General features: G+C 39.8%; 1 protein-coding gene across 4 annotated transcripts in view; it reads right to left on the minus strand.

Annotated features, from left to right (window-relative positions):
- Nucleotides 1–3025: 3025 nt before the first annotated feature.
- Nucleotides 3026–13862, minus strand: part of kcnc1a (potassium voltage-gated channel, Shaw-related subfamily, member 1a) — a 90108-nt gene continuing 79271 nt past the window's right edge. The window contains exons 3-5 of one of the 4 annotated variants that reach the window (XM_060911147.1): nucleotides 12375–12560; nucleotides 4173–4181; nucleotides 3026–3126 (exon numbers count right to left, since the gene is read on the minus strand). In XM_060911147.1, coding sequence (XP_060767130.1) covers nucleotides 3026–3126; nucleotides 4173–4181; nucleotides 12375–12560 — 296 coding nt within the window. Of the gene's footprint in view, nucleotides 3127–4172; nucleotides 4182–4826; nucleotides 4892–9084; nucleotides 9204–12366; nucleotides 12561–13862 lie in introns of those variants that run through there. The other 3 variants (XM_060911148.1, XM_060911146.1, XM_060911149.1) reach the window with 3 other exon arrangements.

Below are 13862 nucleotides of genomic sequence, written 5' to 3' on the forward strand. Positions count from 1 at the left end.
AACTGTCCCAACTCTCCCTGTCTGACCATCTCATCTCATTATCTCTAGCCGCTTTATCCTTCTACAGGGTCGCAGGCAAGCTGGAGCCTATCCCAGCTGACTACGGGCGAAAGGCGGGGTACACCCTGGACAAGTCGCCAGGTCATCACAGGGCTGACACATAGACACAGACAACCATTCACACTCACATTCACACCTACGGTCAATTTAGAGTCACCAGTTAACCTAACCTGCATGTCTTTGGACTGTGGGGGAAACCGGAGCACCCGGAGGAAACCCACGCGGACACGGGGAGAACATGCAAACTCCACACAGAAAGGCCCTCGCCGGCCACGGGGCTCGAACCCAGGACCTTCTTGCTGTGAGGCGACAGCGCTAACCACTACACCACCGTGTGGGGGAGGCCTTGAAATAAAAAATTTTTCAAAATGCGTATTAATTAATAAACAGGTTCTAGATATTAAGAAGTTTGTAGATAATGACCACAAGTTTGGAGTCTGTACCACATACACTCATTTTTTTCCCAAGTGTTTTTCAAGGGTTTGCTTAAACTGTTTTTGAGAGTTTTTATTTAGTGGTGTTTGGTGAAATAATTTCCCTTAAATTTAAAATAACGGGAAAATAAGAAACAATCAAAAAGTAATGTTTCAAAGCTGTTTATTAATTCTTCGTACTGCACAAACTAGCCCCATCCTTTTGGCTATGAGCAGAGCCAGCTGGTAGATCAGACTTTTGCCATAGCCGGTCGGCAAAACAGCGAAAACGTCCTTCTTGAAAAGGAATGAGCGGAGAGCCTCTTCCTGCTCATGTTTCAACGAAAACTCCAAGTCTAATTCTTCTAAAACTGATTCCAAAGCGGAGTCAAACGCGCGCTGTTCACTAGCCGTAGCCATCTTTCCTGCTGCGCTTTCTCCAGCGTCACGCAGCTTTGTCATCACTCCTGCAAAAGCCCGCCCAAAGAATCCAAACAAAAACCTTGCGTTGTGATTGGCGGGCACAATTTGATGCCCAGGGTGTTTTTGTTTATATGGTGCGAGGCTAGACCCACTCGCTAGGCAAAAATATTTTTGGCCACTAGGTGGGTGGGTCTAGTTTACTAGGCTAGCAGTGTCCAGCTTCATGGCTGCAAAGGAAGTAGGTTACTCTAAGGGGCAACATCTAACTTCTGATGGAGTCTAAAATCTGATTGGTTGAAATTAATTTATGGGAATGCAAACTGTCCCAAGTCTCCCCACTCTCCTCTACTGAAGACATCAAAACTACGAAATAACATATGGAGCATATATGGAATTATGTGGTAAACAAAAAAAGTGTTAAAAATAAATTATGTTTCATATTTTAGATTCTTCAAAGTAGTCTTCGTTATCTTAACCAGCTTCATGAGGTAGTCACCTGGAACGTTTTTCAATTAACACCTGTGCCTCGTCAAAAGTTAATTAGTGGAATTTTTTGCTTCTTAATGTGTTTGAGATCAGACAGTAAATAGTAAATAATAAAAATACCGTAACCCTATTCCACAACTGTAGTAATCCATATTATGTCAAAAACCGCTCAACTAAGTAAAGAGAAACGACATCCATCATTACTTTAAGACATGAAGAAGTACTGTATTCTTTTCATTCATAAAAATAAAGAAAAGACATTGAATTAGAAGGTGTGTCCAAACTTTTGTCCAAAAAGGTGTGTCCAAAAATTTTGAATTGGTTATGGTTTAAAGCTTCATGTTACCATTTTTGACTTGAAATCCAGAAATCTGTTTTTAACTTAAATAATAATAATAATAATAATAATAATAATAATAATATACTTCTTTGTCCAACTGTCTTTAAACATGAGCAATCTTAACAGAACAGATGATGGTTCATCACTCAGAAAGCTGGAGTTATTGAACTACAGGATATATAAACAGTTATTCCACAAAATCGAGTTGTACCGGTACATGAGCTGACAGCCGAGGAGGCGCGTACGGTAGCGCCGAGTTGGCTATAAGCCATGTATGACAAGGTTGAGTGGAATAACTGTTTTATTCTATCCACATTCACTGGATTTTGAGAAACAGCATTTTTATTTTTTGCAAATTCGATAAATTAAAACTTTCCGCTTCGAATGTAAACAAACTAGCGAAATGACAGTAGCAATTTGCGAAAAATGCAATAATAATAATTCTTGAAAAATCAAAAAGATATGTTCTTACCATCAAATACTTTCATTTCATATTTGGTTGCCCTTTTTTTTTGCATTTTTTGGGGGTTTTGTTTTTGAGTAGAGTTTTTATTTCGTCCTCGGTTCAGCAACGCACTCCACCATTTTGTTTTTCTCTCCTCACGGTATATGAGCGGCTATCCTAGTAGTAGAGTAGCCAGTCAAAGCACACAATTGCTCATATCCAGTGAATATGGATAGAAATATTATATATAATGTTGATTGATTCTGCTATAGTATTTGTTTCGAGTAGTTGGTTTGATCCACTGAAATACTTGTTGGCTCCACATCCGCCAGCTGACAAAGCATATATTGTATAAAATTCAGTTTAAACCTTCGATCTTCTCTTAGCTTCAAGGAATTAATCGGCTAGCAGGTGCAAAGCGCAAAGAAAGGCAACTCGTGTAGCAGTCACATTAAAACAGAAGCACATCTGAAATACCTATTGGAAATGGCAGTTTCATGAATGGCTGAAGTGAATAACAGATACAAGTGGTTAGTGAGCAGTTCTTACAGAGAAGTTGAGTGAAAATGTCACTCGGAACTATCAACGGAAACCACAAGTAGACACAAAAAGCCCATTAACAACATGGATAGTCGCACAGATGATAACACTCATGCAGTCAAACACAGTCTTACTCACATCACAGTTACACCACAAATAGAAAGGTTGACAGTAAGATGACAGCGCAACAAACAAAACGAGAGTGGAAACGTTTCTTCCTAGAAAAGTGTAGAAAGGGGAGGGAGGTACATGAGAAGACGCTTCCGTCTTGTAAGCTGGTTTAGCCACTCGGTTATGTACGACAAATAGACAAGATAATCAGGTGGGATCAGAGGTGTTGTGAGCCATGCACAGAGTGGTCGGAACACCACGGTTCATGACACACACAGAGTCTGCAGGCCGCCTGCTCCGGCCAGGCCCTTCCGCCGCTACACACAGGGAAAGAAGAAAGACAACACACCAGTTATTACCCAGACAGGTGGAGTGGAGGATGATGTTCACAGGGAAATGGAAAGAAGGTAAGGAGAGATAAAAAGGAGCACAAAATGGTAAAGCAAACACGTTTAACATGCATCTCGACCATGCTCCGGTTAATGCATAATACATGATGGTGGTACATACAGTTCTTGCATATCAGCTTAATAGCGTTTAGATCATGCAGCCCGGTTTATCGGCTGTTCCTTCAGAAGGTCACTTGTTTCGTTTGTCTCCATGCTTGCAAGCGCAGTTTGACATGCTGTCTCCTCCAGACACACATTTTCTTTTTATTCCTCCCTTCAGTCATTTTTGACAACCTCTTTTTGCCCTTTTATCACCAGGTCAAAGAGAGTATTGGTTCATACCAGGAGAGAAATAATAAATAAATAAATAAACATTCCTTTCCATTCAATGAAAAACCAAACTCTGCAAACAGGTTTCATACAAAATTTATTTCATGCTAGAATTGGAACCATGTGCTCTTTTATCTGTCAACTTTTTGTTGTTGTTGTTGTTGTTGTTTTGTTTTGCATAACATTGTGCATGCATCTGATTCACTCCCCGCACTTCTAAATTGCATACAGTGCTCTTATGTTGTAAATATACATTTGTCTTTTTAAAATTTTTCATCATTTTTTACCTAAAAGGAAAGATATGAGTAGATGTGCGACACACATCCTGACCCTTCTTTTATCACGATGACATTTTTTGTCTTTTTTTTAAATTCATTTATTTTTCAAAAAAAATAACACTGTCAAAAGTCTGTACTTAATATGTGAAATAAACAGTTGTTCACGATAGCTCTCCACATGATCTACGCACCAATATTATAGCATAAAACAGAAAAAATATCAACCAAATTTGCTCTTTTTTTTTTCTCTAAGTAAGATTCAATAGCACAAGCATGCCAAACAGAAACAAGATGAAAAGATTGAATTGACCACACAGAAAGCTTGCTGAAACCATTTCTTTTGTCCTCCTCAGCAACGACTCGTTTCTCATTCAGGATTTAAGGTCAATATGACCAGAGCTGGCTTACAGGTAGTTAGAAGCACAAATGAAAATATGTTAAAGTGAATAATTCGCTGCTAAGGAAATGTACATCTTTGAACATATTGTAATCATGGCTACATGAAGCGTATTCAAAAAGTGAAGAAAGAAAATATAGTTTTTTTCATACAGATATTCATAACAGCAGTAAGCAATTTTTTTTTTTTAACATACCACCATGCAACTCATGCTAAAATGTAAGCCGTCTACAATTGTCACATAGGACATTGTAGATCATACCATTAGAAGTGGATATAATGAACCATTGATTACTAATGTTATTCCACTCTTTGTCAAATCAACAGCAGATTGTACCATGCCTTCGGTGCTGATGTATTATTGTCCACACTTTCAGTCCTTAAAAAAAAGGTCCTTGTCACAAAAAAAAATACCCCTTGCTCTTTTGAGAGGCTCATCAAATCACGGTATGTGAAGGAAATATTCACACGTAGAACCAATATCCTATCGACTTGCCTCTTTCCTTTTCCCTACACGCCTCTCCTTTGGAAAGTGACCTCAAGCCACTGCGGAGCCAAGAAACGTTGGAGAGGGAAAGTTCTCCTCTCTGAGTCTCCTCACTGTGGTCCTGTGGTCAGGTCACACGGAGCGCTTCTGCCTGCATATACTTAACTAGGACAGTCTCGTCTTTACAGGAATCTGTAGTAGAGAATACAGGGGAGGGTGGGGTTGCTCAGGGTCATCCTGCCACTGTGCCTCGGCCATTCAACTCAGCTTACACAATGAGGACGATTGGGAGGGAAAAATAAGGTGAAGAGACTCCTCACGGAGGGAAAAAAACAGCAATGGATTCTTGGACAATCCAGATTCGCAAAAAAAAAAAAAAAAGAGTAGAAATGGACAGAGACATAGAGAAAGAAGGAAACTTTAGAGAGACAGCTGCTCAGGACAGCAGAAAGAGACTGTGGCATGCAGGAGACTTTTTTGCGGGAGGGCAGGGGGCTTCGCTGTCAGACTGGACAGAGGTGGAAACCTATTTTGCAGGTGAAGAGGAGTAAAAAGAAGAGGACTCGAAGCTGAGCAGGTTTTTGTGCATTAAGAAACAAAAAGAAGAGGTGCAGCATGGGTAGAAAACCGTTCAACGTCTTGGGCTCTCGTTTCAGCTACAAGTTGCCACTGACCGACTGCATTTATTGTTCTGGTTTGATGTACATGTGTCTGCTGGTGAATTAAACAGGGCTACAGTGCAAAAAAAAAATAAAAATAAAAAAACAAAAGCGAGAATTAAATGAAACCTCAAGTATGTATATAATTAGATATGTAGGATATGCAGTTGGAGCCTGGTGTATCCACTTTCCCTGAGAACTTCTTTTGAGATTCGACAGATTATTATTATTTTTTTCTTTCTAACAGCTCTATGAAAGCGAAAGACAAACAGCAGTGACAGAAAGCCACCGAGACAGAGAAAGAGGAGAGAAGAAAGCCAGAGAAAGAAGCACAGCTCCAATTTGGACGAAGACAGAAAAGGACAGAGCACACCAACACAGCAGAGGCTAGGGGGTTAGAAGAGAAGGGAAGGAGAAGGAGAAGGAGGGAGGACTGTAAAGTTCGAGCAGACAGATTAGAACATTGCTCCCTACTTCACCATTCATTCCCCACAGAATAAAGAAGAATGGGAGCTCTGTGCAAGAACAAGCTGAGCACAGGATGTAGTGGATAACAACACCCACTTGGCCAGCTCTGTTGACTGACTACATTACCCAGGTGCCAGGACTTTTTCTCACCTTGGTTCAGTGCAGAAGAATATGCAAATGACAGTCAGATACACAGACTTTGAACTCTGTTCTTAGTTTTCTGGATGGATTTACATCTTGATGAGTTGTCAGCTGCTCTGGGTCATTTTACCAGCTGTCAGGTTTCATGCAGTTAAAAAGAGCACACATGCACGAAGGAAATGTTTGGGCTGGTATAAGGTAGGATAGAGGATGACTGGAGAACAAGGTGCAGGAGAAATGCTACAATATGTTTGAGGTATTTGGAAAATTTATTTGCACTTCAAGACAGGAAAAGGGTCATATTTACTAAGACCTACTCTGGTAACTAGTTCACTAACACTGGTAAATTTTAAAGCGCATCCTTTTTTTCCCCCATCTATTTTGCTGCTCTCACAGTTTCCCCCTTTGCATCATGTGATTTGGTTTTCTATTTTAGTCTTATCTCTACCTCGTCATATTATTGGTTTGTTATCTGATTGTGTTCACCTGTTCTGTGTCACTCACTGATTAGATTATCTATGTATTTCACAGTTATTCCATGAAATCAAGTCGTACATGAGCTGATAGCCAACGAGGTGCGTAGCGCTGATCAGCTATAAGCCATGTACGATGAGATTGAGTGGAATAATTGTTTTATTATATCGACATTCACTGGATTTTGTGAAACAGAGCATTTTTATTTTTAGCAAATTCGATAAATAAAAATTTTATACAAAACGTCCGACAAAATCATTTCCGCTTAGAATGTAAGCAAACCAGCGAAATGACAGGAGCAATTTGTGAAAAAACAGCTATCATGATAATTCTTGAAAAATAAAAAAGATATGTTATTATCATCAAATACTTTCTTTTTTTTTGGGGGGGGGGGTTGTTTTTCGAGTAGAGTTTTTATTCCGTCCTCGGTTGGTTCAGTCACATCGTCCGTCATTTTCGTCTTCTTCTTTTTTCGTTTTTTTTTTTTTTTTTAATCAGGTTCAACAAGAGCCTGGTGTTGCCGTCATTAAAGATGAAGGTTGGTTTTGTGGTTGGCAAACCAACTTAAAGGTGCATTACTGCCACCGACTGGGCTGGAGTGTGGAACAGGAGATTTTGGGGGAAAAACTATATTCTTTCAGCTATTTCTGTTTCTTTTAAACATTTGATAACAAAGTGATATATCTGACTTGATGCACGCCGCCATTTTGTTTTTCTCTGCTCATGGTATATGAGCTGATATCCTAGAAGTAGAGTAGCCAATCAGAGTGTGCGATTGCTCAAATCCAGTGATTGTGGACAGAATAAAACCTGATGTTTTTTGTACCTTTGCAAAGTTTAATTGTGTTTTATAGCTTTAAGTCCAAGTCTTTTTCAGCGTACTTCCTGGTTGATCCCATTTAACACTGCCTGCCTATATGTGACTCCTGCTATGGATTTTCTGCAATAAAGCTCATATTGAAATAATACTCTTCTGTCCTGTCTTTCACCACTACCTATGAAAATGTGTCTTTTATATATATATATATATATATATATATATATATATATATTGTCTTTCCACCTGCATTAAAAAGGCAATTTCGACCACACAACAAAACACGTCTTTTTGTCAATAATACCGTACATTTGGTGGATTAGGAATTTTAATTCCCCGTTTGAATGCTTTGTACAGTATACAAGCAATACTGTGGCTGCGAGAAAGTGTGCTTAATGTTCATTGTCTCAGTCTGCCATACACCAAGTAACTGCAGCACTGAAAATCATAGAAAGATCATGGGCCAGACACCCAGTGTACTTCTTTTTTCAATGTCCGACACCCGGAATGCCTTTTTTTCTATAATCTCTGTACTTCATTGTTGATGGGAAACTTGTGGAAAATGGACTGAAAATGGCAGTGTAGCCAAAACATAAAAAAAAAAAAAAAATTAAATTTCATTATTAGTGCTAGTGTGGACTAGGCCAAAGAGAAGCACAAATTACAGCTGGTTTAAGACCAATTTATGATGCTGGGTTTTGTAGGTGATCTATTAAGTATGTGCATGCACATAAATATTTTACTGCACCAGCCATATGTTCATTAGATCCACAGTTTTAAGTGTCTTCCTGCCTGCCATATCAAGCTAATTTGCTGCATAGCATTAGTAGATATGGCCTAAAAATCTCTCACTAAACGTGATCATCTTACGACTGCCCAGAAAGGATCTGCTTGTGTTGAATGGTTACAGGAAGTGACTATTATGACTGTCATGATCAACACAATGATCATTTGCTTATTCGTTACTACCCGTTTTATGACTTTTTCGTTTGTGTACTCACTACAGGACCCTTTTCTCCCAACCCATACCAGCCCTAGCAGCAGGACAAAGCATGCTGGGAGGCCAATAAACTGGTCCAAAACATGCATCACACAGCAGCACACCAAAATACAGAACTCGATTTAAAACAGCAATATCATACATCCAAACATATTTCGACTCTCTCTCTTTCATACACACACATACACTTTTGCTCACATAACCTACATATGTACATAATACGTTCACACTGACAAAAGCTCTTACAAACACAATCAACACATTTTAAACAGCAAACTGAGACAGAAATATACTGCATGTGTAGGAGAAGTGTGTGTGCTGTGTAGCTGTTGATTGTTCTTATGGTGCTTCTAAAAGTGGAAACGTGGAATTAAACAGAGCATGCTCACACAGAGCTGGACACAAGACACAGAGAGACAGTGCTATTGCTTGACTAGTGATGACACTCTAGTTCAACGTTTATTTGTCTTATGTAGCCTCTGTTTAGAATATTATACATAGATCTATGATCATCGTCAGTCTGGCTACAAAGGATGAAAAGATCTTGCCGAAAGCTTTCTCATTCATAATGTTTATCTATGACCTACTCCTTGCTTCTGGCTTTGTAGTTGAAAACTAACAAGCTGACGAATTTCCATCTCAACAGTCTTGGTTGTATTTAGGATGGCTGCAGGAGGATGAGTGTGTACAAGCGGCATTTCCCTATACTGATTTAAATATTGTAAATATGACAGGGATCTCTCAAGCTGCAGGGAATGGAGGGTTGCTAATGCTGTCCTAAAAGGCATCTGCACTCTGCTATTTGTGATTAGAGTGGGGCTGGTAGTCAGGTGGTGACTCTGGCATGGCCATCCTCCTGGCTGTGGGTCCACCCTAGCTGTAACAGCGGGTAGCCTAGCGTGGGACCGGCCAGCTCCCCCCCTGCCCTTCCTGAGAATGTTCCAGCTATGAGCCAATCAGAGGACCCGGGGAAAAGATGGAAGGAATAACAGACACAAACAGACAGACGGACAGACGGGCAAGTGGAGGAGATAACAAGTAAAAAACAAACAAACGACAAAGAAAAAAACAGAAAAAAGGGAAGATTAAGGTTGGCCCCAAGAGGCAGCTGTATGTGAGTCAAAGTGAGATTGAACATAATGCAAGACGGTGCTGAGAGGAAAAAAAAAAAAAAAACTTATCGCATGTTTAGAAAAGTGGAGTGAGTTGGAGGAATGTAGTTATGTAGCTCTAGAGCTGTGGAGACTCAAGATGTCGTTTCCATTACCCGATGTTCACACTAGCGAGAGACAAGTTGGTTTGTATCACTTGTAGTGATCGCTTAAATGGGAATTAATTGCAGATAGAAACTAACGAAGAAATGTTAGGCCACAAGTTCCATAGCATTGGTCCAAGGAATCATTCGAGCCAATTACTTTACTGCATCAAAATTAATTTGCATAGAATTGAGAATATTTCAGGTCAAACATTATTTGGTCCTTGCTGTTACTGAAATTGCGGCCCGTGTTGAGCAAATCTGTAGAACAGGAATATTACTGGTTATAGAATATTCACTTGCTAGTGTGAACATAAGGTTAGTACTAGGCATGTAATGATTCATTCAATTCACAATTCCTTTCAATTCATAATATTCAATAGTAGGTTTACGGTTCGATTTTCCCATGATATTTTTAAAAAAAAATTAAATGAAGCAACTTTTAATTACCAAAAGTAATGCAACATTTATTTTTGTACTCTTTATCAACTTAAATATTCCTTTTTTAATTAAAAAAACCCTTTTGTTTCATTTTCTGAATAACCAACAATAATTATTTACCCATATTTGCAAAAGTTGAAGAAAAATATAATAGGCTATTAACTAAAATGTTTCTTTGATTAAAAATTTTATTTTTTTAATAATAGGCCTTTTCTTAATAAACATATATGAACATTTGTAAAGGCTATAGTCAGACTTAAACAGAAAGCAACTACCTCCTTTCTTTTCTTATCTTTTCTCTTCTTTTTTTTTAGCTTTCAGCAGTCTGTAAAAATATAGCTCCGGCTTCATGTTAAATCTATTTGTCGCAGCATTAGAGCTGTATTACTTCCGCCGAGGGTGAAGTTACATGTATGCCCACTATTTTTACGTCCCTCTGCTGTCTAAACAATGCAATTACAGCTAGGAAAAACTAAGGGATTATGCAAACTGATAATCAGACCATCAATGACAGCATAGCTCACTCCTAGTCTAGTCCAGAAGGAACTATCTAAGGCCCTGTCCACACGGCAACGGATTCAGGTGAATCTGATAAAATTGTTTATAGTTTCGGCCTGGCGTCCACATGGCACCGGCGTTTTGGGTGCCCCAAAACGAAATCTTTTGAGAACGGGTTCCAGAGTGAAAAAATCTGGCAACGGAGCCGTTGCGAAGTCGTCTGGATGAGTAGAACGGATTTGTTTACGATGACGTCACAACCACATGTGCTTCACGCCGGGTAGAAGTGTAACGAACTCGATGAGAGTTGTCAACAAATCCTATAACTTGGTTCATGAAACGCGCTTACGAAATATTTTTACTGTGAATATTTATTGTGTAATGGTGCAAAGTGAGAGAGAGAGAGAGAGAGAGAGAGAGAGAGAGAGAGAGAATAGCCCTTAGGGCAGAGTCAATCCCGCCAGCAAAAATAGGGAAAAAAAAGGAGCAATCTCACCTCTTCAGATGTTGGTTTAAGTCCGACAATACAGTCCTCAAAAAGGGCGTAGAAGAACAAAGTAATTCATCAATGTGTAGCATTCAATTTATTCCGGACCATTAAAGAATTCTGGAGGATATCAGAATGTTGGCATACCGGCTTCCATCTACCCCCATTCATTCCTCTTTCCACGTCTCCATTCAAAAAACGAGCACGTGATTTAAAGGGACTATATCCATAGGATAGGGAGTGAGAAAGTGTGTGCATGTGACAGTGACAGGGATAGTCACTGTACGCATGCGCAGTTATGCGCATACGTCTACTTCTATTGTTCTGGTGTCTCCAATGGGACCGTCTTACAGCGCACGTAGTGGTGTGGCATGTGTATTGCATCGTTTTCAGCAAGCGTTGCGTTGCCATATGAACCTGATATTTTACTGATCCATTGCCCATGTGGACGCGATATTTAAAAAAAAAAATCTCGTTGCCGTTGTCATGTGGATGTAGCCTATAGTGGGCCTCCTTGCTCAATAAATGTGGCAAGCTATATACACTATATACACTCTAGGAATACCGACCTATTTGCCAGAAAGAATCCAAAATGGCGAGGAATTGACCGAGAAGAAGGTTTTGTTGAACTGCTCATTAAGGCTTAATTAATCCATAACTTCATTAATAATTGTAATTAAGCAAATCTGGGTAAAAGTTATATGCAGCCTAGGTACCCCTACCTTCATGCCAGAAAGAATAAAAATCGGTGAAGAATTGAGGGAGAAGAAGCGATTTGTGTGGAAACTGCTAGTTAGATATTGATTAATTACTCCATATCTTCATTTTTAATTGTAATTATGCAAATTTGGGTAGAAGCTATATGCACCCAAGGCAGACCTACCTTCCTGCCAAAAAGAATAAAAATTGGTGAAGAATTGAGAGAGAAGAAGTGATTTTCATGAAATGTGGACGACGCTGGACGGACGACGGACAACACATGATGGCATAAGCTCATCGCCTGTCGGCCAGATGAGCTAATAATCGCGATTTTTTTTTTTATTTCATCGTTTTGAATCGTCATAAATTTGTATCGCAATTTATCATCGCACGATATATCATTACATGCCCAGTATCTAATGGAAGTAATGTAGATTAAATGTAAAAACTGAAAAAAAGATTGTTTTTGTAGTCCAGACAGCATGTTTTAATGGTGTCTGAGTGCAAGTATGGCTATACTGCATGAAAAAAAATATTCTAGCAGATTTTCTTGAACGGCAGATCTGCATTGTGTTCTTCGACCTTTTCACTGTCTCTCTGTTATGAGTGCGCTCTGCTTCAGAATAATTTTGGGATGTATAGACAGACGTTTTTTGGGTTGTGTTCACTATGTGTATGCGATTTGTAGCTTGCGTGTTAAAATGCATTTGTGTGTATGTGAATAGCTACTACGTACCTTTCCTCACTCTGGCGCCAGGGTGTGTGGCTCGGCCGGTCATATTTAGAAGGAAACATGGAGTTTCCCCGCGTGGTTCGCAGGGGCTAAAAATCTGGCCGTCCTCAGGAGAAATGGCCTGGTCTATGTGTGGACAGTCTTCATTGGCCAGCGCTGCCTTAGCCGCCTCGCCGTTCAGTTTGGGATCTTCGAACACACAAGCACATGTGAGAGAATACAGGTGCAGGGCTATGCTTGACGGGTTGCATGCCTCATAGCAGGGGTTAGGTAGGAGGAGGAAGTGAATGAAGAGAGGACAGTGCGCTCTGTAGGGTTGGAGGATATATTTGAAGGAGGAGGTGAATATAACATGCATACTATGTGGTGTTTTTTTTATAAGAACTGGTGAACTGCATTGGGATAGCACACTCATTCTCTTGCTGGACAGATTACCAAACATCTTCAGCTTAATGTACATGTGTACAAATAGACATTAAAGGCTAACTAACAGTTATTCCAAGAAATCGAGTCGAGCTGTAAAGCATGTACAACGAGATTGAATGGAATAACTGTTTTATTCTATCCACATTCACTGGATTTTGAGAAACAGCATTTTTATTTTTATTTTTTGCAAATTTGATTAATAAAAGTAGTGGTTAGCGCTGTCGCCTCACAGCAAGAAGGTCCGGGTTCGAGCCCCATGGCCGGCGAGGGCCTTTCTGTGCGGAGTTTGCATGTTCTCCCCGTGTCCGCGTGGGTTTCCTCCGGGTGCTCTGGTTTCCCCCACAGCCCAAAGACATGCAGGTTAGGTTAACTGGTGACTCTAAATTGACCGTGAATGTGAGTGTGAATGGTTGTCTGTGTCTATGTGTCAGCCCTGTGATGACCTGGCGACTTGTCCAGGGTGTACCCCGCCTTTCGCCCGTAGTCAGCTGGGATAGGCTCCAGCTTGCCTGCGACCCTGTAGAACAGGATAAAGCGGCTAGAGATAATGAGATGAGATGATTAATAAAAACTTTATACAAAACGTCCGACAAAACAAACCAGCTAAACGACAGGAGCAATTTGTGAAAAATGCTATAATAATAATTATTGAAAAATAAAAAAGATACGTTCTTACCATCAAATACTTTCATTCCGTATTTTGTTGTGCCTTTTTTTTGGAGGGGGGTGTCTTGTTTTCAAGTATTTCATCCTCGGTTGGTTCAGCAACACGCTCCGCCATTTTGTTTTTCTCTACTTACGGTATATGAGCTGATAGCCTCGTAGCCAATCAGAGCGTACGATTGCTCATATCCAGTGAATGTGGATAGAATAAAAATGATTAGAGATCTGATTTGTCTTGTCTTCCTCCTTTGTGAGTATGTGAGTGAAACTGCTGAACTCTGTCAACGACATCTTTTATAATTACTCTCATCATGAAAGGACACAGCTGTAGGCTGATTGAAATGTACTCAGTGAAAAGATTTAAAAACCCTTTAGATCAGTTCGTCTTCGATATGCCCATAC

The sequence above is a fragment of the Neoarius graeffei genome, chromosome 27, assembly GCF_027579695.1.
Source record: "Neoarius graeffei isolate fNeoGra1 chromosome 27, fNeoGra1.pri, whole genome shotgun sequence".
Classification (NCBI taxonomy): Eukaryota; Metazoa; Chordata; class Actinopteri; order Siluriformes; family Ariidae; genus Neoarius; species Neoarius graeffei.